Raw genomic sequence first — 27,456 nt, 5'->3', positions numbered from 1 at the left:
ATTTACCATCTAAGGCCCACCTAATTGCATGCTGCACAACATGATTACATGAGTAAGTAGAAATCTATAATTCTATGCTCCGTAATTAAATAGGTTGCAAGACTCTGAGGATACTGGCTGGCTAGCTAGCTAGCTAGAGGAACAAAATACATGACTTTTTGTCCCAATGCAATCTACAATCACGATTATTCACGGCGTGCATTAATCATCTAGTAGATAGACAAATTATACTCAGAAACGCCGTCTTATATGCAATCGTGAAGAGAAATGAAGAAAACTGTTCTGACAATTAACAATAGAATGTAGAAATCACTTCCAATAAGTCATTTATAAGATAGTAATTCTGCCATAATGGTGCAACCGGGGTGATGAAAATACCGTGAACACCCTAAAAATAACAAAAAGTAATAAGACAATTGAAAAAATAGCAATAAATCGGATCTATATAACATGCATGCCATACGTGGACTAGGCCTCAAACCGTGGGTTATAAATCAATGAACTTCATGCATTAAGAATAAATGACAGTAAGACTTCACTAGATTAGTGCTACCGAAGGTCCAAAGGATAACAGCAAACATAACTAAATAACTAACTTCACCCTACTCTGAAAAGATTGTGTTTGCAAAAGCTAAGGTGAGCAGATTCTCTTAAGATGATATGGCCGCCTACCATCAATATGAAGATTTCTGTGCTGAACAAGACATCGTGGTATTCCTAATTTAAAAAAAAAATAAAAAATATACAGATCCTCGTTATCCAGCAAAAATTATAAGCACTTTCAAGTTACAGGAAGAAAAATTAACACCAAACATGAAAAATATATGAGACTAAATATCAGAACAGATGAACAGCGAAAAGACTTGCATTCTCATAGCTCTCTGTATACTATGTCCGCCATGGCACTACTACCTGGGTATCCTGTCATTTCTCCTCAAAGTCTACATCAATAATGTCAGGCTCCGACTTTGAAGTAGTGTTGCCTCTGCTGTCTCTTGAAAAGAAGTCCCCTTTTGGCTGCCAGACGATGTTTCCACAGCTTGTACAACGAATTATTTGGTTCTTGTAACCAGCAAATTGCCTCTTACAGGCTGGGCAAGCCCCCTGTCCAATTTTAGAGCAAAATGGTGTGAATAACATGTTACGATATATATAAATATATATATATATATATGAGAGAGAGAGAGAGAGAGAGAGAGAGAGAGGGGTAAATTTATCAACACGGCACATCAAGAAAAGCTAACAACCAAAATGACTTATATTGATCACTACTATTTCATGCTAAGGAAACATGATTATCTTTGACAATATCTGACACGTGTGAACAAGCTATACATACAAAATAGTTCAAATACAATTATTGAACTGAGTTAGAGGGCATAATTAAGTAGGATGAAAATATTTAAATTCCTACCCAAAATAATTAAGAAATTATTTATTTAAATGACAGGCCCAAAATCAGCAGAAACTATTTCCACCATTTAACAATTTTCAAAACCAAATGAATTATTTGATAAAAAAGAGGTGCATATGCCAATGGAGGATTTTTGCATAAGTAAAAGCAATGATATTATAATCGCGAGAGTCTGAGGGACTCAACCTGAATACAGACAAAAAGAATTATAGTAAGGGTCTCCCTTTTCATTTAGTAGTTGCAAAAGCTATACAGACAAGATGCCAAAATTTCAGTGGAATGCTAACAGCTAGAAAGTTCAAACAAAGAGAGTCACTTGGTTATCTCATCTCATCAGGTTGACTTCTGTCCTAAAACTCATTTGAGTTTATGAGGTACAAAGCAAACCTGATAATGGTATACAATGCAACTAGTAACAGAGAGCAATAATAAAATTATATGAGCACATATGCATGCACATTGCAGGCAAAAGTTGAACAAGAACTGGCCATACCTTTATAACAAGGTTATTGGCAATAGTCCCAATGAGAAGAGGACCGGCAAATGGAAGTATCCATACCGCAAATATCAAGAACCGAAAAAGCCATCCAGATAATGCAAGCCAGAGGAAGAGAATAGTCTACAAAAAGAAAACAAGAAAGTGGAAAAACTACATCAAGTGAGCTAAGAAAACATTTGCAGAGCTGACATCCAGAATCCACAAAGAGAAAACATGAATACATATTCAAGAATAATTTTCCTGAATATACTTATTAATACAATGTCTCTCCCCACTTCCACCCCTTTCCAACACCTCCTTCCCCCAAGGCTATGGTGAAAGGGAGAGGAAACGAGGGTACAAATTCATAATATAAAAGTTGGCATAGCCCAAGTACATAGGAATCTTGTGTGTTGAGTAAATAAGTCATTTTACAAGCCACCGTAAATAAGTCATTTTAAACAAGAGTCTTGTGTTAGGTGAAGGCTTCACCATTAGAAACCCAACCTTGATTGATCAACGAGAAAAGAAGTGAGAAAAGTGCCAGCAAGTTGTATCACAGCTATAGAGCTGGCAAACATTTAGTATCTGCACCCTGTAACATGTACATATCCAATCCGGCAGGAAAAGTTGCACTAAAGGACAAGCTAGATTTGCAATGTGGAATAGCACAGTTTTATTTATTTATTTATTTATTATTATTTTTTTTTACAGAAGGTGAATCAGCAATCTTCACTAGTTTGTTGTGAGAAAAAAACATGGCCCCATGCTTAATTTCAATCTTGTGGACCATGTGTATCATGTGGTGCACATGGTCTGAGAGGAATGAGAGATGTTTTCAAGATAGGGAGAACACACAATGGAGGAACTTCAGAATTTTTTTATGCGCACTTTAATGTTAAGGTTTTCAGCCATTGTACTTGACGGAAACAATGTCCATGACTATCTTTCCTTAGCTAGAATGTAATTAGGTGTTTTCTTTCGTATACTTCATGTGTACACGGGCGATGCCTATTTCATTCGTATGAATAAGATCTTTATTACTTATAAAAAAAAAAAATCTACATTTTCCTATCAGCTTATGTTTTTGGGACTAGTAGTGATTTTACATGATACCAAAGCAGGAGTCCTGAATTCGAGCCCTAACTCTATAGTTCACCCAATCAATTAAATATTCTATGTGATGACCCACTTCTTGACGAGCTTGGCCCACACGTGAGGGAGTCTTGAAACAAAAATACAAATAATAAAATCTACCTCTTCCCATCAACTTAAGCTTTTGGGACTAGTAGTGATTTCACAAAGGTTGTATATGTGCAAGTCACTCATGTCTATTTAAAACCAAAGACAGCAGCAGACAGAAGGGATATGGCATTCAAAGGCAAAGTTTTGATTCCTACAGATCCATGAGTGTCATTCCCTAGGAGTTCTAACCTGCATTTTTTTTTTTTCTCTTTCTTCCTCACTTACCTACCAAACAAAATATGTGCAATAGCATAACTGTGGTACAAGAATAGGCAAGATTAAATATATATGATTCAGCTTTGTGTTTGGTAGTTTCTAGAACGATCACTACTAAAATATCTTAAGGTCAAAAGAGAGGTTCAATAATTTCTCCCAGTTGTGTTTCCCTCCAAAACCTTAATCAGCTGCTGAGACAAAATTCCGAGGAAACAGTTTTCTCTAAAACTAAAACACAATCAAAACTGAATAATCACAAGAATGTATTTCAATCAGGGCCATCTGTCAAATAATATAAAGTGTAACCAACAATAATTGTCATAGAAAACACCATTAACTATTAAGTGTAACATGCTGCAAAATTTTGAGGTATACATACCGCAAAACTTCTTCCCAGTGGAGTATCCAGAAAATCACTGAGCTGTTTCCTGTACTGCATGGATGATGAGGAAAAATTATGAGTAATCACACTGACATCTTTGTTTTTTTTGATAAGTTAATCACACACACACTGACATCTGAAAACATAAGATCCAATTAGGCAAAAACAATACTTAAAGACAAAGACAGTGTCAATTTCATACAGAACACAAACAAATGTAAGGCACCCCAACTAGAAGCCTTGGAAGAAGCAACTTTAAAAGGTGACAAAAAATTGCTTTCTTTTGTTTTTTATGTGTCGACTCAAGAAAGCCCAACTTACATCTAGGCTTATACTCCAAATGAATAAATCAATGGTACAATTGAAACCATTTAGGATCAATATAAACTACAATAACTTCTCTCTCGTAAGTAATGTGAGATCTCATACACCACCTTTTACTCAATCCAAAACCCAAAGAACCAATATATAGTGCTAAATTCAAAAGATCGCACGTCAAAGTTTCTGGCAGAGCGATCCATCCTCCATCCGTTTTTGTATTGGATCCTAACTTAGCACTACATTATGCACTCTAGCAGTTCGAAATATAGATGAAAACTCTCAAGAAAAGATGAGTTCTCAAACAATGGATCATAAGGAAAGGTAACTTCTTTGTTATCTTCTTTGTTGAAGATAAGAAGGCATATTTTAGGTTTAGAGCTTACGATTCTGAAGTTTAAATGTCAATGAACCAAAAATTTATCTTCTTTGTTGTTCAAAGATATCTTTTGAAAAATCCTAGGTGGATGAAATTGAAGTGCACTTGAGTACTTCAGCTGTTCAAAGTATTGTTGTAGTGGTAATACAGATTCTGAAATCTGTAAACGAAGATGCATTTTGAATCATTGTAAACTCTAAAAGTAGTAGTATATTCGAAACATATGTCAAGGTGTGTGCATAGAATAATTGGTAAAACTCTTTACCCCTAGCTTCATCTTTTTTATTTTGTATTACTCTGTTTTCTGAAGTGCAGGGATACAAGTTATGCCTAAGAATGAATGAAAATTCAGAATCCGCTTTGTTAACAACTAATGAAGGTATGATTAATGCAACTATGAATCTCAGGGAGGGTTCGATCGTCTGGTGGCAAGCTCAACAAATGCAAGCTGGACAGGAAGTGGGGTTGAAACAAGTTTAAAAAGCGGCAATCAAAAGAATATTGAGTACTGAAAAAAAAAATTAAAGGAATAGTGATTTTCTTTCCCTGACTAGGAAGAAGGATCGTGAACTTCATACTATTAGTTTCCACTACTTTCGAACCAATTAAAATGCACAATTGAGAAAAATAATGGCATTTGGATGAAACACAGTACAAAGAAAGACCTACATAAACACTCTCACAGCTAATCGCAATTAAAAACCAGCATAATTCTCCAGTTTCGATTTCATTTCCAATGTCTCCTCAGCAACCAAACAAACGAACCCCTTACAATTTAGGAAATGTAACAGGTTGATGGAAGGGAGATAGAACAAACCCTCGGCAAGTTTCTATTGAAGTCCATAGTGAAAGTGCGCCATCGGAGGCCGATCTCGAACTCCCTGTCGATGTCGCGGGCGCGTTCGGAGGCGGAGCGGGCAACGGAGCTAAGGCGGCGCGAAACGGAGTATCGGCGGTCGAGGCGCTCGGCGGCCTTCTTGGTCTCGAAGGCTAGCTGCTCGAATCCGTCGTTGGCGCTGCGCCAGGCGTCCCTCCAGGCCTCACCGGAGACCATGCGCCTTGCGAAACCGTCGATGTCGCTGCGCCTGAAGGCCCGGATGGGCGCCAATTGGCGGACAGAAGTGGCCTGGCGGGTAAGGTAGGGCATAGGGATATGGTGGCGTGGCTTTAACTGGAGCGGGGGTTGCCATGGCAGAGTTGTGGCCATGATCGTAGCCTATCACAAAAATTAGGACACAAGTAAATTGGTAATAGTTTTGCTGGGAGTGGGAGGGTGGGTTTTCTGGGTCCGGTGCTGAGCTCTACTAATGTTTGCAGTGCGAAATCATGGCATACAATCGAACCCGTAACACGCAAGTGATCCGATCCAACGTGTCAATTTCATTAGCGAAATGATAGGCCTATATCACTCACGGGAATTTTTTATTTAATTTTTATTTCTCCTTTCAATAAGGCGGTTTGAAATTGAAATGCATTTTAAATTTATTATTTTCAATCACATTTTGAGAAGTATTTATTTAAATAATTAACATCAAAATTTATTTAAATTATACTGTTTTAACAAGTGGCTTCGTTTGGAAAGTAAACTCACTTCAACTCATTTCAATTCATCATTATAATTTTTTCAAATCTTAATACAAAATATAATAAACAATTCAATTTTTTTAAATTTTAAAATAATAATAATAATAATAAATAATATTCTAACAATATTTTATCATCTCAATTCAACTTAATTTAACATCCAAACGCACTCATGAAAATAACAAATTCTTGGACGAATTACAAGTTACGTGGTTCATCTATTTTTCATCCTTAAAATAGACAAAAAATAAATGATAAGAATTATTTGATAATTGAATCTTAACTGAACTTGTGCAGCACACCATTAATTTTTAATAAATAGATGATACATTATTTAAAGATTGATAATTTATATATTAGATTATAAAATGGGTCGCAGATTCAAGAATGTGGAGGTGTAAATTTGGATGCAAATCAAGGTACCCAACTATACTTGTTCGCATTCGGATTTATAATCCGATTTGAATACCCGTCCAGAATCCAGATTAACTTGGTTATAATTCGGGTGGATTCTGAATTATAAAAACTAAGATATTCAGTTATCCAAATTGTAACTGGACACCTGGATTTGTAAAACAAAAATAAAATTTAAAGATGGGGATTACAAACACAAAATGACACCATTTAATCTATAAAGTATTTTTTTTAATATGAGAACGAGTAATGCTATATATAATTGTAGAATATGTAAATGTCGTTTTGAAAAATAGTGAAATTTATTATTAAAAAATTAATTTATTTTTATGTGGATCTCATATTTATTTACTTTTTTCAAAGCGATTGCACGACGCTTACACACTCACGACTGCAAATATCATTTCTCTCTAGAAACTGATTATGAGTACATATATTAATTTAGAACCCATGTTATATAATTGTATCCGCATTCGGAGCAGATACGAAATTGGAATACCCTCCAAATGAATCAAGTTTTTTGAGTTTCGGACCGAGCCAAACAAAAACTGCCCAAATGCATACTCATAAAAAAAAATATATATATATATATATAGATACTATTTTAACCCTAAAATCTTATAAGAGGAAATGGTAAAAATAAATTATCATTGAATAATAATAAGATTCTCATGTTTTACTATCTATCGGTGTCGTTTTTCATTATAAGTTTTGTTATATCTTGTGGTGTTATATATATATATATATATATATATATATTTTATATATGGTGAGAGAGATTTGATCAGTAATTCTCTTAGAAAAAATTTAAAGTATTGTCAATTGATTAAAAAGATGTTGTATTTTAAATATGTATATATATTTAAGTATTTAATAGATGAAATCATTATCAAAGAAGTCATTTGAAATGTATTTAGATGTTGAATTGAGTTGAATTGAGATGATAAAATATTATTAAAATATTAATTATTATTATTATTAATTTAAAGTTTAAAAAAATTAAATTATTTATTATATTTTATATTAAAATTTAAAAAATTTATAACGAGTTAAGAAGAATTAAATTTCTAACGAAGCCTTAAAACATGCTGTATGAACGAGTGTAATTAAAAATGATTTTTTAAAAAAAAAGTAATAACGAAAATAAAACCGCATCCACTCGATGATATTAGATTTATCTAGAAGGGCTTTTGGAGTCGCGAAGCCCATTGAATCGAAAACTCGAGCCACGCGCACTTGGTTCCGCTCCAACCACGTCCCCGCCGTGAACCGTCGGACCACCGCTGTTGCAAATCCCATCGGTCCCTCGCCGGGATAAAACCCCGGACGAGAACTGCTACTTCCGGATTTTTAGATTATCATTTCGATCGGAATATATATTTATATATATATCTAGCTCCGTTTTGCTGTAGAACTAATTCAAATTCCTTCGGAGCTTGCGTTGGAGGAGCAAAAGTAGAACCATGGAAACCTCAAAAGACTCAGAGGCCCCTATCTTCCTCGATCGCGGCTCTCGAGCGACACGAGGAAAGAGGATGACCAGGTTGCTGGACGAGGAAGTTGAGGAGGATGAGCTGTTCTGGAACCAGGATGCTCTTAAAGATGTAGATTCGATATTTATTTGTCTCAATTTTTTGGTTTCATTCTTCACGATTCTTTTCCTTTTCGTTCATCTAGTTAGAAATATGCCTATTTTTATGATTATTTGCCTAAATTTGCACATTAAGCTTCTCTGTGTGCGTGTCTATATTTTACGAAAATCTCGAATGGCCAACAAAATTGTAAGTATACTATGTGTTTTACAGGAAGAGAACGATATTAATTATGAAGCAGAGCCAGAGGTTGCTGACGAGTTTGATAGCGACTTCGATGAAGATGTGAGATTACTATCACTGTTAAGATATTTCATGTCAATGATATCTGTAATGCAATCACTGTTAAGATATTACTTTTCCAGTCCTGCTCAAAATTCCTTTATCGTCTTATTTAGGAGCCCGAGCCCGATGAAGAAGTAGATAACGATGCGGATGACAGGTTTAGCTTCTATTGGCTAAAGCCAAGGATACACTTTATGTACTATAATTTGTTTATGTTTCTTGAGTGAAAGGAATGACCAAAATTTTGAGGATCGAGAGCGCTCTTTGGAAGAGTTTCAGTGTTTTTTCTGGAAGACTCTATTTATGTGGGCAAATATTATAGACTTTAATGGTCTCAACTTTCATGATTTCCTTGTAACTGTTGCTAGATCCTAACTACGTGTAATCGCATGTATACTTCATGTATACTTGGGTTATGCCTATTCTATATCAAGAAAACATCTCATTACTTATCAAAAAAAAATTTGTTTGTGTTTCTTATTGTTTGGTTTTCTTATAGGACGCGTACAAAGAAGAGATTAATTTTCCCAGGGAAACCTGTACCGAAAAAGAAAAAGAAAAAGAAAATCCTTTCGAAGTTAGAGGCTGGTACCAAGGATGAAAAACCAACTCAAAAGTCTGCCTCGCCTGAACACCACGATGTCCCTGATGAGAACGAAGGAGAGAGAACAGTGAGGAAATCTACTAGAACTTCGGTCATTGTTAGGCAAGCTGAGAGAGATGCAATACGTGCAGCTCTGCAAGCAACAATGAAGGTCAGTTTGGGGGTTCTTTCACTGCATTTCGTGTTGGACATACTTCTGAATCATGATTGAAGTGCTGCTTGTTGGTTAGATGAAATGATAATCGATGTTAATAGCCATTCACTTTGATTGTGATGATACTTTAACTTGATGAATCCAAATAGACTTGGTTGTGGGGATTATTAAAGTATCATGTACTGAAACAATGTTTTCAGTTCAATTTTTATGAAGTTCATAGATATCTTATCCTTCCTTTTTTTTTTTTTCAAATTTTGAGTTCCTATTGTTTGTTCCCTTTATTCTGCAATTTTGGTTGTTTTTCTCTGTTAAGAGAAAGAAAAGGAATAAATAGAGGAACGAAAGGTTGCTGACGGAAACCAAAATTTTTATGCTATCATTAGCATCTCATAGGATCGGTCTCAGGCCAATCCTCTTTGAAGTTGTTTGAATTGAACTATTTTAACTGTCTCAAATGCCTGTCCTGGTATGAAAAATACACATTTCTCCTGTGTACTTGGGCTTCGCCTACTTCTATGAATAAAATTTCTTGATTACCTATTAAAAAAAAAAAAATGAAAGATACACATTTCTTTTGCTTTGCACTTTGCTAAAGGCCCCAGTTATTTCAAAATGCACTTGCTTTTCTTTAACATTCTCATAAATGAGTTGGTCCATATTGCTGAACATGTGATTGCAATTCTTAGTTTCATTTTCAGCATTCCTTGGTTTATTTGATTTATTTGATTTTGTTATTGGTGAAATCATCATAGTAATGCTATTTTCAACATTGTTAGCCAATAAAAAGGAAAAAAGAAGGTGAGGAGAAGAGGATGACCCAAGAAGAGATGCTTTTGGAAGCAGCTCAAACAGGTTTTGACTTTTATCTCAATATTTAGGAGATTATCTGTAGATTGCCTGAAACTTTGTAAGTAAATGTCTGATGTTGTGAGGACGGTGGTTTCTGTGCGATCTCAACTTGAATGACATTGATGACACCTTTGAAGAAATCATGAACTTGAGGAACTTGGAGCGTGTTTTAGCTAGGGAGGAAGAAGTTAAGAAAAGAGCAATTGTGCATAAAGCTGTCTACAGTGGTCCACAGATACGATATTATTCAAAAGATGGCAAGCTTTCTTTCATTCTCTAGTGTTCATATTGTTTTGAAAAGAACATAGTGATATATGAAGTTTTATTTTATTGGAAATATCATTTCAATTTCGATTAATTTAATCTTCATCTTTAACTTTCTTACAGGTTCTTCATATTTAGAATTCAGTAAAGGATTGTCATTTCAGTCAGAGATTTCTACATTGTCGGTTCCATGTGAGTTTCACTTTACATGCTTGTGAGCACTATATTGTGTTGGTGAAATTGCTGAAGAGTCTCCAAACAATTCAGTTATACATTCTGTTGGAGTTGAGATGAGCCTTTAGATCCCATGCCTGAACAATGTAGGAATCTTACAAATGCCTTTTGAAATAACCTTAACCGTCTGATGATAATTTCAGAGTTGTATCTCAGGTTATATTTGAAGGCTTTGCTGTCATTGTGGAAATTCCATTTTCTCTGCCTCTGTTTCATAGAAACAAATTTGTATTTCTTTCTGCAGTTGGAGTGAGTGGCCTATTAAGATGATGGTGGCAAAGATTCAGTTTGAAATGGCCTTTTAGACACCTAAATGTTCCATAAAACCTGGAGCTCCAGGAAGGATAGGAATAGGTCTTAACCATGTGATGCAGTTACTTCCAAAATTAATATTTATGCTGGTTTACAGAAAAGCTTAAATTGATTAAAGGTTTCAATCTTTCATTGTTTCAATTTTTTCTTTGCTTTTCTTTTCATCCACTTTTTTTTTTTTTTGATCGGTAAATCTGTTCATCCACCTTTTCAAAGTATTAATTCCGGGCTTAAGTAAAATAGGGTGTAAAAAGAATAAATATATGCTAAAGGTTTTTGCATTTAAAAGCACATGTAGATGCAGATCACGTTCTTTGGTGGCTGTTAGGGACTTCTTTTCTGTACTCTATGGCCGTGCTATTGATTCACTTACTCTATTTAAATTTCTTTCCAGATCCAGAAAAAGCTGTATGTGCAGTTACTGGTTTGCCTGCCAGGTAAGATCCAATTTCTTGTTTGGCAGTTAATGATTTTTGTTAAAGAAATTACCGTTGGAAATGATTGCATTGTCTAATATTGTTGATGATTTCTATACCAGTACAGTTGGCTTACATGTGGCTTTTACCTCGATGTTCTATTAGGAATAACTAACCCTTAATTGATGGAGGGAGAGGCTAGGGAATGAATTGGGGAAGGGGTCTCCCCCTGTTTTGGATTTATTTTTAATTATTCGGTTGGAAAGAGGATGAGGAAAGTTGAAGGGGTGTTTTAAATTTCGTACCGTACCGGCCGGTACGGCCAAAATTTTTCGTTTCGGCCGTCCGGCCGGTACAGATACTATATCTGTTCTGTACCGGCTAAAATACCGGCCGTACCGGCCATACCGGATTAAATTTCGGCCTATACTGGCCTATATTTCGGCCGGTACCGGCCGATATTTCGGCCTGTGTTTTTTTTTTTTTTTCAAACTACAAATTTATTTTTTAACTCCTAATTCAGACTAGACTATTTATAATTTTTATATATATGTATTTATATATAATTTATTTATATATAAACTATTATTTTGGAATATAATTTATATATATAATTTATTTATATATCGACTATCCCGAAACGTTATTCCGAAACGGTATCGGTACCGAAATATTTCGTTCCAGTGCCTTGACCGGTACGACGTCCGGTACGGTATTCAAAATATTGACTGGACCCCCCTTAAAGCCCTCCCCACCAAGTGTTTCAACTTGCTCTACATTGACATTATTATTTTTTTCGGTGAACATAATTATCTCTTCTCTGGTAGGGTATCCTCGTGTATATACTCACTGGGTAACTGTTCACCCCCAATTTGTGCTTTCCAAAGTAACTTTTTTTTTTTTTTTTTTAATCAAAGAAAATGATGAAAGTAAGATGGGAGTAAAACAAGAAATTTTTTCATGCCAAAATAACAAGATACCCATTTGTGCCTTAAGATTGTGGCTTTGCAGAATTACTAGTGTGAAGATTAGTTGTTATGGGACGCTGTATTATTTTGTAATTTCCTTACAATTTTTTTGAACCATCTGACGCCCAAGGAAACTGGATTATTTTCACTTCTATTGGCCCTTGATATAGAAATTTTTTGTTTTTGTTTTTTATTATATTTCACCTCATCACACCTTGCAATTAATTGTCATCTGATGTTGTAGGTACCGAGATCCTAAGACAGGGCTACCTTATGCAACAAAAGAAGCTTTTAAAATAATTCGCGAGCGGTATGCCTTCCCTTACCTCCTAGGGGCCTTCTTTCTCAATTGATGTAGGAAACTAATCAGACATTTTCATCTAAACAACTGGGACTTTTATAGGATTTATATTTTTGTGGCTAATATTTTGTGTCGTGGGTGATTTTATAGTTTTGCTGATGAAAGTAGTGGGGTCCCAAAGGATATGGACATGGGAGATTTGTTTGATTCATTATCTGCGAAAGGATTTTCAGCCAAGCGGAAGAGATCAGTAACATCAAATAAAAGTGAAGTATCATATTTTCGATACTTGGCCCGTTTCCGAAGAATTCCTGCTCTTGAAAGCGACAGTTATGCAGATGATGATGAGTGAAACTTAAAGATGCGACATTTCATGAAATTATAACATTGACTTGTTTTGGGGACTGCTCCAATTTTCTTCTTGGGCATATTTATTTTAGGATAAAGAGATTTCGCGTTTGATAGAAGCTCGTGGAGAAACACTTCTAACAGGTAATCCATTTGAACAGTAGTTAAAAAGTCGTTTTTATTTTTATTTTTTATTTTGTAATCTTTGTTATTTTTTATGTTTTTTGTAATCATTGTAACACAGATCTACCTATCCAGTACAATGACAGATTCCCCCATCTGGTTGTATTATTTTGTTAGCTATAACTTAATCGAATGTGTTATCCCTAGATGAATGTAGTGGGAACCCGAGTTTCCACATAATCTCAGTTTTGTGGGAAATATGGGTATTTGGTTAGAATAATTTTATTTGAAATTTTTTACACCGCACATTATCACGTGACATCCTTTAATTTGAAAGATGAATTTTAAAATTTGAATCTTATACATTAAATTATGTTATGTTATGTTATGTTGATGGTGTGTAGTGTAAAGACTTTTAAATAGATAATCAAATGGCATAGTTATCTATAAACCTTGTTATTAATTGTAGCAGTGTTCAGGAAGAGCAATGTTACGTAGTTCTCAAATGGAGACTTCATTTCAAGTTTAGTTAATTTTATCTTTAAAATTTTTTTAAAATATAATAATATCTCTATCAAAATAATATTTTTTTTCATTTAATGAAGGGTTTGCACGTGCAGTCTTTAAATAGGAACTGTAAATAGAATTTCTCTTTTTATATATCTATAATCTCATCTCAACAATTGCTTTTAAATTGCTTGAAATTTGATTTATACAATGTTTAACAATATAATAAATATTTTAATCAAGAATATTATGTTGAGTAAAAATGTTGACAGCACAATATTTCACCTATTTAATTTGAAATAATGGTTGAAACTAAAAAATAAAAGATTTTTTATTTTTTAGGATTTTCTCTAATTTAAAAAATAAAGTGGCTTAATTGAGCAAGAACATGTGCGATAAATAACAACAACAATAATATAAGGGTAGGTTTGGATATAGAAATTATTTCACTTAATCTTATCGTATTTTATTATTATAATTTTTTTAATTTTTAAAATAATAATAATATTAAAAAATAAAATTCTAATAATATTTGATTCTTATTTAAAATTATATAATCTCATTCTATTTCAATTATATTTCCAGACGAGGGTAATTGTGTCCAATAAAAAGTTGTGGACCCGACCTCCGGTACCATATTTATTCTGATATGGGAATTAGAATACATGCACGGCCTATTATCATGGTGGAACGTTAAAGTTCTCCTTCCCCAACACCGAAACCCTAAAGAAGTTGAACAAGAGAAGGAAAATCCTGAAGCCTTGATGGCTAGCAGTAAGGCAAACCCGGCTCGATCTTACCTTAAGATAGGAGCCGAGGTCGAGGCCACCAGTGTAGACCCCGGCCTACGAGGCACGCTATTCCCCGCGACGATAATCGCTGGGCCATCCGAAAGCAACAAGTTCGTGGTTGAATACAAGAATCTACAGGAAAACGATGAATCCTTGAGGGAAGAGGTTGATATGGCTCTCTTAAGGCCCTTCCCTCCACCAGAACACGATTATAGTTTCGATTTTGGGGACGAGGTCGACGCGTTTTTTAGTGGCGGATGGTGGGAAGGAGTTATCACTGAGGTCGGTGAGGGTCCGACGTACTGGGTTTACTTTAGGTTTGCGCAGCAGCAGTTTTCGTTTCAGGCCGAGGAGCTAAGGCATCATCGGGAGTGGGTCGAGGGATATTGGCTTCCACCTAGGGTAAGATTCCTTCTTTTTATTTTTATTTTTTCAACCTAAGTTGGTTTCTTTTCCTCATCCAATGAAGGGAAATCTGGGAAGTATTATCTGTTCATCAAAAGATTGATTGTTTTGAGACTGTTTGTGAGACTCATAGTCATAGTTGGGTTAGACTCGCACGAGATATAGCCAATTATAAAGAACAATTGTCCTCTAACCGATAGATTGGGTTTCCATCCACATAAAATATTAGTTGTTATTAACCTTCTAATTGACTGAACTCTCGTTGTCTTCTTTATTGTTCTTGTTTCTCTCTTTTTCTCCAGTAGGCGCTGGCCTTCTTCCAATCATCTACATTTTTTTTCATACTCATATTTGTTATAATTTTAAAAATAATTTAATTAATTACAAAAATATAAAAAAAATTAATTTTAAAAATATTATCATATCTACAAAGGAAAATATATCAAATTTTTGTTTAAAATATTCATTAAAGTAATAGTTCAAAATATAAGAAAAAATATTAAATAGTTAAGTTTGTAAATGAAAGTTAGAGAAAAAAATAATAAAAAAGTAATAAAAAATATTATTTTAATATAATAGAAAAAATATAGGAAATAAGATTTAGGATGTTTTTAAAAAATGAGTAAAATTTAGAAATTTTTTTTAAGAAATGTACCTTTTAACTAAATTATAGAAAATTTTATGGAGAATGGGATGTGAATGCTAATACAGGTAAAAAGCCGGAGAGATCATCTCAATCCGAAATTAAAAATGAACAAATTGTAAGAACTAGCTGATGGCTTTCTTCTTATTGACCATGCACAATCAAAGTGATAATGCGCCTGCTTGTGTTTGCGCGCGCGCCCCTCTAATCTCTCTCTCCTGGCTAATCTTGTAACTGTTTAATGTCAATAAGCATTGAAGAACATATAATTTTGTGCGTAAGAAAATATTCTCTCACTTGTTTCAGGCGTGGGACTTCATGTGTGCGTAAGAATGCCTTAATACAACAAGCAACACTTCAAATGGGGATCGAGAAAAACCTGTAAAAATCAGTATTTTGAATGCGGAGCCTCTACAATCTTTCTGAACTAATTGTTCTGTAATAGTCACGGCAAATTAACTTTTTGTTATGTTACTTTTGTTTTATCTTTGTGGGTTCCTCTTTCTTGTTTAGTTCAATGTTCTCAAATCCTAGACTGCAGGAATGGTCGATGAAGAAAGTCGCAAATTCAAGCAAGGCAAGGATGAAAAAGTTTAAGAAAGGAACACCAGTGGAGGTAAGCAGTGACGAAGATGGATTTCAAGGTGCTTGGTTTGCTGCAACGGTTCTTGATGCTATAGGACAGGAAAAATACCTCATTGAGTACCGGAGCCTGAGAACAGAAGATGGCACAAACTTTTTGAGAGAAGAGGTTGATATACAGCACATAAGGCCGCCGCCTCCTGAAAGTGTCATGGCTTGTGATTTCAATTTGAATGAAGAAGTTGATGCTTTTTACAATGATGGTTGGTGGGAGGGTGTGATTTCCAGGGTTCTCAAGGGCTCAAGGTACAAAGTCTACTTCAAGGGCACGAAAGACGAAGAGGAGTTTCAGCACTCTGCCTTAAGACCCCGCCTAGATTGGATAGATGGAACTTGGGTCAGGGCTTCTCAGGTATGAGTTTTATACGTATAAGTTGTACATCACATATCTATTTTTAAAAAAATTAAAATATCCATCATTTATTGTGTATAAATGATGCTTAAAACTTGCACATCAATATTGTGTTGGATGTGTTAAAAAGAAGTTTTCTAAATAGAATTTCTCTTCTTTTAGGATATATTCCTTTAAAAGTCTTACCAGTGACCACTCTCTCCCTCAGTCCAAAGTCTCATGTAAATGTTGCTAAACTATATTTAAAAAAAAAACGGAATTCTCCTTGTCCGGAGTCCGGACGATAATAGAAAATTGAAAGGTTCTGCTTAATTTTGATAATTCGGACAAAAAGTTTTTTGGTCGATCAATAACACATGGAGAAGAATCCTCCTGTAAGTGCTCCCGGTCAATGTGAGTCATTATATCAATAAAAGCTTATTAGAATCGTTTATTTCTTTGCAACATGAACTTATAGATCACCTGCTAACCTGCTTATTATGACACTGATTACTATCACAAATGACTGCTCTTGATATATAATTCTCACCAAATATCCCTCTTGCCTAAAAGAGAAGGAACAACAAAGATCCTCTTGTGATTGACCCATTTTGGAACAATCTTTTCAGGCCTTAAAGTATTGATTAATCAAAGCTGGCTTCTGACCATGTTAATGGGAACCTGGTATCCTTCCTCAGATCCGTCGCTGATCATATTCCGTCCAGGGGTGCGTCTGATGCCATAGTGAATTAGTACAGCCTGCTCAGACAAAACAAAACAAAATGCCTTGGTTGTTTGGCTATCAAGTGCACACGTGGTGGTTGCTTTACACTGTTTCTTACTTGCCTCATTATATACATCTTGTCTTCTATCAAAAATTTACGTGTACTTACTTTTGCGTATTTATTGTGTATTTCATTAATATGATTGAATGCATCATTTTTTTTTAATATAAAATAATTGTTTTAACCAATCACATCAGTGAAATGTAGAATGAAAAAAACACGTAAAAATGACATAAACCTGGAATTGACCTAATAATGACAAAAACTAATTAAAAAAATTTACTAATCTTGGTCTTTCCAGAATATGAGAAGCTGCAGACATGATAGATCTCATTCGCATATATGCAGCCTGCGACTCCAAAATGGTTTACTTGGCGTATTTGATTAATTTGCTACGCATATACACTTTAAAATGTACAAGTTTGAACCGTAACGCACTGGTAATTACCTCATAACATGGTCTATATATCAATGTTATCGTCACTTTCACCCATCCCTGTGAATCTTTCGGCATCCATCATGTATTGCGCTAGTAATACGTGGGTTATTAACAGCAGACCGTTGAATATATGAACGCAGACTGAGTTAGCGATGGTGACCACCATACACCAGTATTTACTATTTTCAAGTTTTCGTTTTTTGATAATGCAAAAAACTGACATGGTAAAGGGAAAAAGAAGAAAAACAATTTAGGATGCTGTAAATGCATATATACTGCATTAATATTTTTTCACGCTCACGGCGATTCATAACAAATAAAAACAAAATAACCTTTACCAAGCTCCCCCATAAATAAAACTCACAAATTCCATCATTTTTTAAATTCTACACACATATTAAACGAGTTAAACCACATCATCAAACTGAAGCGGAGCCCGGGGAGCCAACAACCCAAACTCAATTTCCAACTTATCGATTATAAGAATACTTCTGATACAAGTGAGATGCCCTAAACGTAGACCATAGCTTGCTAAAATTCCCAACCAAAGTGCATCTTAAGGCATAGCTTAGTTATTTCAAACTCCAAAATCTCATCCAACACTATAAACGACGGCACTAAAGTGTAATCATTCCAAGAAGGGAAGCAAAACCATTACCAAATAGAGGTCAACATAACCAAGCCCTGAAAATTCATGAATTCAACGGACCTTAAACAACCTAAAATAAAAAGTCTCAAGAGTCCAGACAAATGTGTAAAACCAAAAATGCAAAACGCCTTTCAACATTAGAAGTTCCAAAGGCTGCTTCTTGATGGGGCATTAAACCAAAACTATTTCTTCTCTTCCTTTTCAGCCTCTGCAGCTCTCTTCATCCTAACACCAACATGTCGCGTATTGGTCCGTTCAATGCGAAGTTTGTCATATGCCTTGAATGATTTCATCTCTTCAGTAATCTTCACCAGCTCAACAGATGGCCTCTCCCGTACTATCGGCAAGTATGGGCCTTGGACCTGGGTTGCAGTTGCAAGCTCCTCAGGTGTAGAATCACCAGCCTGCAGTAAAGGTACGAAAGTTAGATGCAAAGCAACACAAGCAAATAACTCTTGTCCAATCGTTGGAGTTCAGCCGTAAGTCAACCTTAGATTTGCTGCGAGCACGCCTTGGGAAGACAACCAACTTTGCCTTGTATGTCTTCAGCCTCTGCACATTGGCCTGAAGACTCTCCAGGGACCGATTCCTCCTGCGATGATCAATTGCTATGCCAATAGTTGGGGCAAGTTTCTTGGGGATGTTAGCAGCCTGTTTATATCAAAGAAAGTTGCTGGATTACAAAAAGCTCTTAATATTGAAACAATATAAAGAACAATAGAAAGCTGACATATACTAAGCATGACTGTGAGAGGAAAGGGAAGACTAGGAGTCAACCCTCTGTTCGGTTGCAAGAGAACAACCATTATCTTTAGAGACTATCTTCAAAAAACCATTCGCTAGAAACATCTATGGAGATTCAAAAGCAGAATGAATCCTACTGACTACAACTTGATTTTCAAGGATTGTGAGTTCAGTGAACAAGGAAATATTCCAAATAAACTGACCAGTGTAGTAACAAGTTAGTATAGGGTAAACCAAACTTTAATAGACAGTAAAGTTGACATTCAAGACACCCCACCTTCAGTTCTTCAAGAGAAAAGCCCTTCCCAGCCCTTACTTTCATGTTATACTTCAATGTCTGCCCATGTACAATAGGGCGAAGAGGTCCAGAAGTTGGACGGGGGAAAATTTTGACAGCCTTCTTCTGGCGAGCTGATAATTATTGAATAGTACAGATCAAAAGTCAGTCAAAATTTCCATCTCCAAACAAAAGTTTTTGCCTCGAAGGATGCATGCATGGTGGTTTTATGAGTGAACATTCAAAATGTAGCACTTCAGTACCAGAAATGGGGAACAACATCCCTAAAGGGGAAAAATACTCACCAATTCTTCTTCTGTTTTTCCGAGCTGGTTGATTAAACCAGGTCTTTACAGAATTCTGCCATTGTTTCTTAAAGTGCCCATTAGGGATAACATTGTTGTGCTTAACCATTTCTTACCTGTAAAGCCATGGAATGACTGAGATATACATTCAAATAATAAACATACAGTTAACACCATGAGCATATGGTACATGGAGCAAAGAAAAGCTCAGAACTAAGTGCAATCCACACATCGAAAGATTAAAAAATAATCTTTATCTTGTGCTTGGACATTAATGTATGTTACAGGGGTCCAAGTGACGCCTTCTAAACTAAAACTGAGAAATGCTGTTAGATGCAAACAGAATTTGTTTCATATATATATATATGTTAAAATGCACCCTCAAATGGAAGTCCAAACATGCTTTTCGAGGTCGGTGCAATAAACCATGTTCTTCTAACCACGTTCTTTTTTCACATCAGTGTTTCAAAGAACAAACAATATGCATCAGTAAAAACAGGGCTATTACAAAAAATGGACGTTATACAGCTTATACAGCATACAATATTTAATCTACTTCAGGCGCTGTTTTAAACCCATAGAATGCTCTAAATAGTGCCAAGAATAATGCTACCATCATTTCGAAATACATAGTATATTATCATTTCATACACTTCTCACGTGATGTTCGACCCAGCAAAACCATTTTTTCTATTCTTATGGCCATGAAGGAAGCACCTTAATAGCCAGGTTATTCGACTATTTGGGCAAATGAAACTATACTTGGATTAAAAATAAAATTCCCTTTTCTTCTATTTCCCCACTTTTTTTCTCAGAAACCAAACAGAAGCTACTCGAGACATACAATCAAAAACTTCATCCCAGAAAAAATCTAAAAAAGCATCAACCAATTCATAAACCGGACTATGATAACTCTGGATAGCAGCAAAACGCATAGATCTGGAAAAGGGGCAGAACAAAAAGGTCAAAAGGCAAAAGATATGCGTTTATACCTCGTAATTTGCAGAAAACCAGTTTAGATTTTCTTAACCAAAATACAGTATTCTCAGCAACCAAATAGAGAGTTGGAGAAAGATGGAGATTGAATAGAAACGAAATGATGTGAAAGAAAGTGATATAAAGTGGGGGGAAGTTACAGCGTCGCCGACGAAATGAAGCTAAGCCTATCTGTCTGTCTTATCGCTCGCTCGGCCGCACGAAGCTTTGTTAGGGTTTCTCGGGTTTATATGTAACGTAGGGAGGCGAGCTGACGAAAACCCTAGCGCCGTTTCTCTTCGGTCAATTTATTATCCGTTGGCCCAACTGTATCGGGCAAGTTGGGCCGTATCTTGGGCTCTATTTATTTTTGTTTTGATTTTTTTCCCTTTTTTGCAACTTCTGTCGGCCGCATCCCTCGCAAAAAATATAAGTTTTTAGTTCTTTACAGTAGTACATCAGGAGTATAACTTTTTTTACCCTTGATACTTGATTTCGAGTGTGGCTTTTTAAATGCATTTCTGCATCCCATTAACCATCAATTAACCAGCAACTCTGAATGATCGACGATCAGAAAAATGCAACTGGAGTGAGTATAGATTATGGGAAATAACTATTGTAACCTACTTAACCTTAAGGTCCACAAATCCCCTTCTCCCAAAAAATAGTAACATGAAACTAAACCATCTTTCGAATTGGGAGGCTAATTGAACCAAACTCTTTAGAGTTAGTAGCAATGCCCATGAATAATATAACGTAAACTATATTGAAAGTGACAGTGTTGGAGGTAGGGGAAAAGTCGACAAAGCAAAGGACTATTACACTCTTCTCCCCCGATAAGTCACATTAACATAGCAGTTACAAATTGGTAAGATAGGGCAAAAATGAGTTGTCAAGTGGGAATTCAACCTTCAGTGACCAAACAGATATAATGAGAATACTTTCGACTGTAAATTGTGATCATAAGCAGCCCAGCCAAAATTACGGAGTGTCAATTGGATAGCTCCTCCTCTTAATTTAGCCCTCCTCACCATAAAGCCATTTACTGACCAAATATCCAAATACAGCAGCGCCAATTGCCAACCAGATCAATCATCAACTAAATTTACCAATTTCCATCTTCTTCTTAATCGCCCTTTGACCATGATATATAAATGAATCCAATATTTCTGAAATGGTGAAAACTCCTAAACAAAACAACCAAACATCATTGTTATGTATCAAAACAAACATTAAAAAAGATACGTTCTTTCTCAATAAATTTGGGATCGAGAAATGAAAGGGAATGTTTTGGAATTACCTCCAACAATAATAGCGCACACATTTGTTAGGAAGTGTAAAAATGAGATGTGCCCCTCTGTGAAAGTTACCTGCGGAATGCAAGCCAGATACAATAAAAATGTGCCCAAAAGTAAAAGTCCACGCACTAGAATCACACAGGAAAAGTTTCCTCAATAGTTCCAGCATCACCAAGTATATTTGTAAAATTGAGAGATCTTTCTTGTGAATTGCCATAAGCAGAAAACCCACCTTAATTGGAGAAAGATCATAAAAGAAAAATACTCCTGGAAGGGACTGAAAGTGACCTAGTTCTGAACTCCTAAAATGTTCAGTCACCGAGAACTGCCAAAATCAAATTCAAGTTTGTATTATGTCATGATCTATATACAAGAGAAAAATAATTAATTAATGGCTTCTGTGAGTTTAATTGCACCTGATTTGACTGGATGGTGTGCCCACTCACATCTGAGTATACTATAGGTACAACCTACAAAATAAAGCAAATATGTAAAACCAGATAGAGTTTTTCAATGATTTCATCAAGAAGAACTGTTAAGCAATATCTTTTATCCAAATACTTTCGGACCTGAGTTTGGTGCAAATGCTCCAGGAGAATCAAGTGAATTATAAAAAAAAAAAGAATCAAGTGACTTATAAAGAGGTTATAGAAGGCAAATAATCTAGAGAGTATAATAATCAAAATAAAATCGAGAGGCATCAAAATGCCTGGCTTCCATTATATGAGAACACGAGGCAATCATCCAGGACACTAACCTTGATGAAATACTGATACATCTCAATTGGTGTTTCGTGTGTCCATTGCACCCTGAAATACAGAATAGAAAATTTTTATTTTAATATATACAATGTGACAAATATACAAAAATTGAATTATGTTTTTTGTAAAAGGGATGGCTCATTGGACTAGAGTGAAAGGAAAAAAAAAATTGCCTACCCATCCAGAGGATTCACAACGCCAGGGAAATAGTCTCCAAAAGTTAATCTATTGATCTTGTAACTTATCTGTATCACATATAGCACATTTATCAGATGCCATATCAGAAAGTAAACAAAGGTCAAAATATCAATAGTATATCAATGAAAAGATCAGGCTCATAACTTACATTAAAACTATCATTTTGAAATGCTAGTAAATCATGTACATGAACGCCCGACTAATGGAAGCTTTTTCCAGGTGCAAAATGAAAATTTCCTGCAACCTTATTGACTTCCAAGAATCCATATATATTACATCCTTCACCTTCTTCGTCTTTAATCCTATGTAGAAAACCTTCTCTTTCGCACTGATTGTCACATGTTATTGGTATTATATATAATACATCTTGCACTATCACCACTAAAGTATTCATTATCTTTTTTATGGATACATATTCATAATCTAATGCAAATATTACATTGATCAAATTATAATCCCAATTAGATAGTTGGACAGGTAATAGTTGCAGAGAATTGCTACACCATGTACTTCTGGTCTCATATGATCCAGATTAATCTTATGTGAGTGTGAGCCACGTGCCGGGGTGGGACCCAAAAATAATATTTAAGTATATATGTCATAAAAAAAACAGTGGTAGTTAAACTGGAATGGAGGGACGATTGTCACACCTGTTATTTTATTGAAGGGTTACTGGCCCATAACTATACTAATCAGTTTTAATTTATCAAAACATACAGAACTGTTTTAATAGGAAATTTGATGTTTAAAAACATGATTTCAAATCTAGTTTGATCTAATCAGTTGCTAGTTCTCACCTAATCAACAATGGTAAAAGCTTTAGAGTATATGGAAAGTTTCGAATAAGTTAGGACCTAAACACGGTAAAAGGTGGCATTAAGCTTTTTTAGAGTAATCATGTGAACAATTAAATTTGCAACATGAATTGTTGTCTATAATTTAATTGAGGCATTTTCCTCCATGATAATCTACTGGACATAACTGCACAAAGATCCATATGAGTACAAGTGTTCTAGAGACGCAATAGCTGCTTTTTCCTGATCATGTATGATAGTATTGAGCACGCCAAATTAGGTCAGATATAACTAGTAGCCATTTCACTTTATACTTTCAAGGCCATATTTATGAGGGGTGCATAATGCAGGCATGAGGGAATTTAGACACCAAGTATAACATTTTATTCCTTTCGTTTTGAAAAAAATAAACAACCCAGTATTAGGAGAAAAATGTTTAATTCAACCTCGGTCATTGTTAGCTAGTTGATATCCCTCCAGCTTCCAGTACCAAACTAATGGGAAAAATTAGGAGTCATCTCTTCTTTATTTGGATGGATAGTGTTTGAGTGGAGAAAAGGGAGGGGGGAGGGGGGAGAGAGGCATGGGGGGGGTAAAGCTGTCTGTCTCAAGCATACCACACGATAAGATATCATACTAAAGAAGCAAATAGTATTGTGTGTACTAATCAGATAGTGGAGGAAAATCAAAAGATAAAAAAAAAAAAATCTCTACCTGCACATAAAAGTTCTCCAATAAGGTAAAAATTAAAGATACGCGTAAAGTACAAAAGAAGTAAATAAATGCATGTTATTCTTCCAGTATCAAGCTACTTTTCTAGTCTTGAAAGCTTGTTACAAAATATTTGCAGATTCAGGATGGATAAACAAGCTTTCATGAAAGACGAACCTAGTCAATCAGATATGGGTTCGACATTCCCCAACCTTTCTTTCGATATGCTTCACGAACATCTTCACAGGTGTTACAACAATCTTCATTTACCTACAGTGACGGAAATAGAATCAATGATACCTATATTGCACCAACAACTTTCAACATTTTATGTTTAACAAGCTACATACAGCTTCCAACACAAGAATAAAAAAACTTTGAATCACTAAAAGGGCATGCACAGTGCACAGACAAGCATACCGTTTCTGCACCATTACAGGAGCCACAGTATGTCTCATTGTGCTCGAGCCTGCCACCATGTCTCTGTAGTGGCTTATTAATCTGAGTCAAGCAGATAAGGAAATAAGTAGAGAGAAACAAAGAGGAAAAGTATCACTGAATTGGCAGAAAGAACAAAGACGATGTACTACTGGACTGATTAGGAGAAAAAGTCACTGAATTCCATGATATAACTTTAGAGTAATGCTACTTATCATCCCAACTTTCATCATCCTCCCATCATCCTATGATGTGGTATTAAATTATTGTAGATTATTTATTATATTTTACTTGTGAACCTATCATTTAATGTCACATCATAGGATGATGGAACTTAGGATGATGAATAAATTTTTTCATAACTTTAAGGTAATCCTAGTTGCAAAATAAAGCCACATAAGATCAAAACCAAGAAATTTTATTCAACAAGAATCAGAGTGCCCAGGTTGTTCGAGGCTAATATTCATAATCTAAATGGCCTTTCATTGATATTATGGGTGAACAGCTCCAACATTGTTCTTTTTCAGATTTTTTTAATGCAAAATATTCATTTCATGTAACATTTTATCACTCCAATTCATTTTTCTACATCTCTCATGGGTTGCAAAGCACAAATTTCTCGAACAAATATAATAACACTAGGTTGGAGATAAGACGCTCCAAATTTAAAGCTCAGTATATCCAGTAGAAATTTGAAGCGACTTTTAATGTGTGTATGCGCGCGCGCACACGCATGCATACTTGCTGGCATGTGCGTGTTAGTACCAAGAAATAAATAGCAAGGAAAAATGCATTACCAACCTTAAGAGCTCCAATTCCATCTTGTCTTGATTCTATAACATTTCCATGAGCATCTAATCTTTTCTTGATTATGTCATGTCTCTACAAGCAAAATAAGTAAAAAAATCAATCCCACTCATGCTCTAATTGAGAGGATGACAAGAGTCTTTTGTGCATCTTCGTATGTGTGAGAGAGACGGCAAGAGAGAGGGAAACTTAATCAGAAGTATCAGCATATACAACTAATTTTTTGAAAGAAAGTGGGCAAATTCATAAACAAAATTGTATACACATAACCATTGAAGAAAGTGAAAAAAAAATACTCTTGCAAGGCATACCACGTCAAGATGTTGCTCTCCACTGATGTCCATGGCATCAAGACTGGGTATAAAGCATGAAAGGGCAAGAAAGGTAACATCAAACTGCAGTTTAAAATACCATGAGGAACATGAAATCAATCACTTAAGTGGACAATTGAAGTATATCACATAACCCTAATAATATAGGGGAAAACTATATGATCAGTATCCTGAATAAGATCTTTTAAATCTTGTTTGAATAGGAAAGAAAGCAGATTTGGAGCTTTAAGTAGGAGAACCAGGAGCCCTCAAGAACAACAAGGAACTCCTAGTGTCATAAAAAATGGTTGTAACAGCACCTCAAAGAAGGTTTATGCAAGATCCTAGGGTTTATAGAAAGATAACAAAAAAAATTTATTTTTAAACAGAAAAGACAAACATTACATTGATGCATAGTGTTTCTCCTCTGGAAGTATTTACCACAAGTTTTGTTTCAGTTATAGCATGAAGATACAATTTTGAAACCAATGCACAATAAAAGGCATAGTTAGCAATTTAGAATAATAACACAAATTCTACTACTTAGTCAATAGTACTTGGCCAATTGAAAGATAGATGAAGGAAACAAAAGCACTACATTATCTATCTACATCGAAGCAACACCAATCATACAACAAGCAAAGTTGTTAGGGTAACCACAACTAGACTTCTGAAAAATCAGACTAATTACTCTAAGAGCCAAGTATTAATTCATTCGAATAATCTTATCAGTTAGATTTTGTTCTTGTCACTTATGATTGAAACGCAAAGAATGCAACAATAGGGCTAAATGATGTGAATCTATGTATGCCATTGCACCAAAAAAAGTTTATAAAGTCCTCGAACCATTTTGAATTGCGAGAAAGTTTAGAACATACCAGAATTAGAACGTTCTGACTACATAATGTTGTGGATCATTGTTCCCCAGCCAGAAGTATTTAAAAAGAACAAGAAAATTTACTCAATTTATCATTCAAACTTTCTAGTTTTACTCTTATCATTCGAAGAAATAAATATTCTCCACAAAAAATAGACTAAATCCAATTTATCAAAAATATGGCAGGAACAAAGCCTGGTGAATTTTTCCTGGTCCTAATTGACTATCCAATGACTCAGCCTCTTGACCATTACAGCATAGGAAAACAAATTATCAATATCAAGGCCTGTATTATATTAATCAATTTAAACAGATCACGAAGAAATTGTATCTATGTATGTATAACATTTGCAAAGAACTAGATCAAAATGTAGAGAACAAAAATTGAAACCCTAGTAAGACAAAATAGTGCATATACGGGTGCGACTAATTAGAAATGGGGAAGAGAGTTACGGAGCTCGGAGATGAAGAGCAAGATCATGACAAAGGAGGAGGCGAGAGTGATAATGCCACCGGAGAGCGGGCAGCTGTAGAAGTCCTTGTTGATTTTCGGGTCCGCGTCCAGGTTTCGAAGCTTGTTCATTATATTGTCCATTGCTGCTACTTGATCTAATCTCTCTCTGTCTATAGGTATATGGATAATATCAAGAATCGAGTTAAATTGATGAAGGGTGAAAACTCTAAGGGGGGGTTGGTGAGCTTGAATGCCCCGCTAGTCCTAGAGACGGATTTCCTGCGGGAATAGCTTAACGGGGTGTTGCAGATTGTGGGTGAGGAGGACGGGGTAAAGACCCAGGAGACCGCGCAGGCTCTTATCAATCAACAAATTATCAATGCCGCTCCAGGCCTGAAAAATTGTAGCCTATAGGTAGGTAACCTGTCTAG

At 35.3% G+C, this 27,456-nt stretch overlaps 4 protein-coding genes and 1 pseudogene across 5 annotated transcripts; 2 read left to right on the top strand and 3 right to left on the bottom strand.

Moving 5' to 3' along the window:
- Positions 1–522: 522 nt before the first annotated feature.
- On the bottom strand, positions 523–5,763 carry LOC108998901. Its single transcript, XM_018975661.2, has 4 exons — positions 5,250–5,763; positions 3,733–3,786; positions 1,908–2,033; positions 523–1,104 (listed from the first exon to the last, which is right to left on the bottom strand). Exons 1-4 carry the CDS (start codon positions 5,637–5,639, stop codon positions 925–927), a joined length of 750 nt encoding a protein of 249 aa, XP_018831206.1. The 5' UTR covers positions 5,640–5,763; the 3' UTR covers positions 523–924.
- Positions 5,764–7,623: 1,860 nt separating this feature from the next.
- LOC108998896 (SWR1 complex subunit 2) lies at positions 7,624–13,095 on the top strand. The gene is made up of 10 exons (XM_018975645.2): positions 7,624–8,034; positions 8,236–8,307; positions 8,421–8,464; positions 8,807–9,062; positions 9,845–9,920; positions 10,055–10,174; positions 10,305–10,373; positions 11,122–11,164; positions 12,356–12,421; positions 12,563–13,095. The coding sequence occupies exons 1-10, from the start codon at positions 7,894–7,896 to the stop codon at positions 12,762–12,764; spliced, it is 1,089 nt and encodes a 362-aa protein (XP_018831190.1). The 5' UTR covers positions 7,624–7,893; the 3' UTR covers positions 12,765–13,095.
- Positions 12,820–17,126, top strand: LOC108998854 (protein AGENET DOMAIN (AGD)-CONTAINING P1-like). Its single transcript, XM_018975584.2, has 4 exons — positions 12,820–12,904; positions 13,976–14,583; positions 15,771–16,223; positions 16,832–17,126. Exons 2-4 carry the CDS (start codon positions 14,056–14,058, stop codon positions 16,844–16,846), a joined length of 996 nt encoding a protein of 331 aa, XP_018831129.1. The 5' UTR covers positions 12,820–12,904; positions 13,976–14,055; the 3' UTR covers positions 16,847–17,126.
- Positions 17,127–17,888: 762 nt separating this feature from the next.
- LOC108998855 (60S ribosomal protein L13-1-like) lies at positions 17,889–20,663 on the bottom strand. Of its 2 annotated transcripts, none has more exons than XM_018975586.2 (5): positions 20,538–20,663; positions 19,402–19,517; positions 19,097–19,230; positions 18,565–18,726; positions 17,889–18,479 (listed from the first exon to the last, which is right to left on the bottom strand). In XM_018975586.2, exons 2-5 carry the CDS (start codon positions 19,508–19,510, stop codon positions 18,258–18,260), a joined length of 627 nt encoding a protein of 208 aa, XP_018831131.1. In that variant the 5' UTR covers positions 19,511–19,517; positions 20,538–20,663; the 3' UTR covers positions 17,889–18,257. The 2 variants fall into 2 exon arrangements, with proteins under 2 accessions (XP_018831131.1, XP_018831130.1); XM_018975585.2 differs by having other exon boundaries at positions 20,394–20,653.
- Positions 20,664–21,033: 370 nt separating this feature from the next.
- LOC108998852 lies at positions 21,034–27,166 on the bottom strand (annotated as a pseudogene).
- Positions 27,167–27,456: the final 290 nt, after the last annotated feature.

This window comes from Juglans regia, chromosome 11 (assembly GCF_001411555.2).
Source record: "Juglans regia cultivar Chandler chromosome 11, Walnut 2.0, whole genome shotgun sequence".
NCBI lineage: Eukaryota > Viridiplantae > Streptophyta > Magnoliopsida > Fagales > Juglandaceae > Juglans > Juglans regia.
The sequence above is the reverse complement of the archived record's forward strand: the minus strand, read 5'-3'. Positions and strand labels throughout refer to the sequence as shown.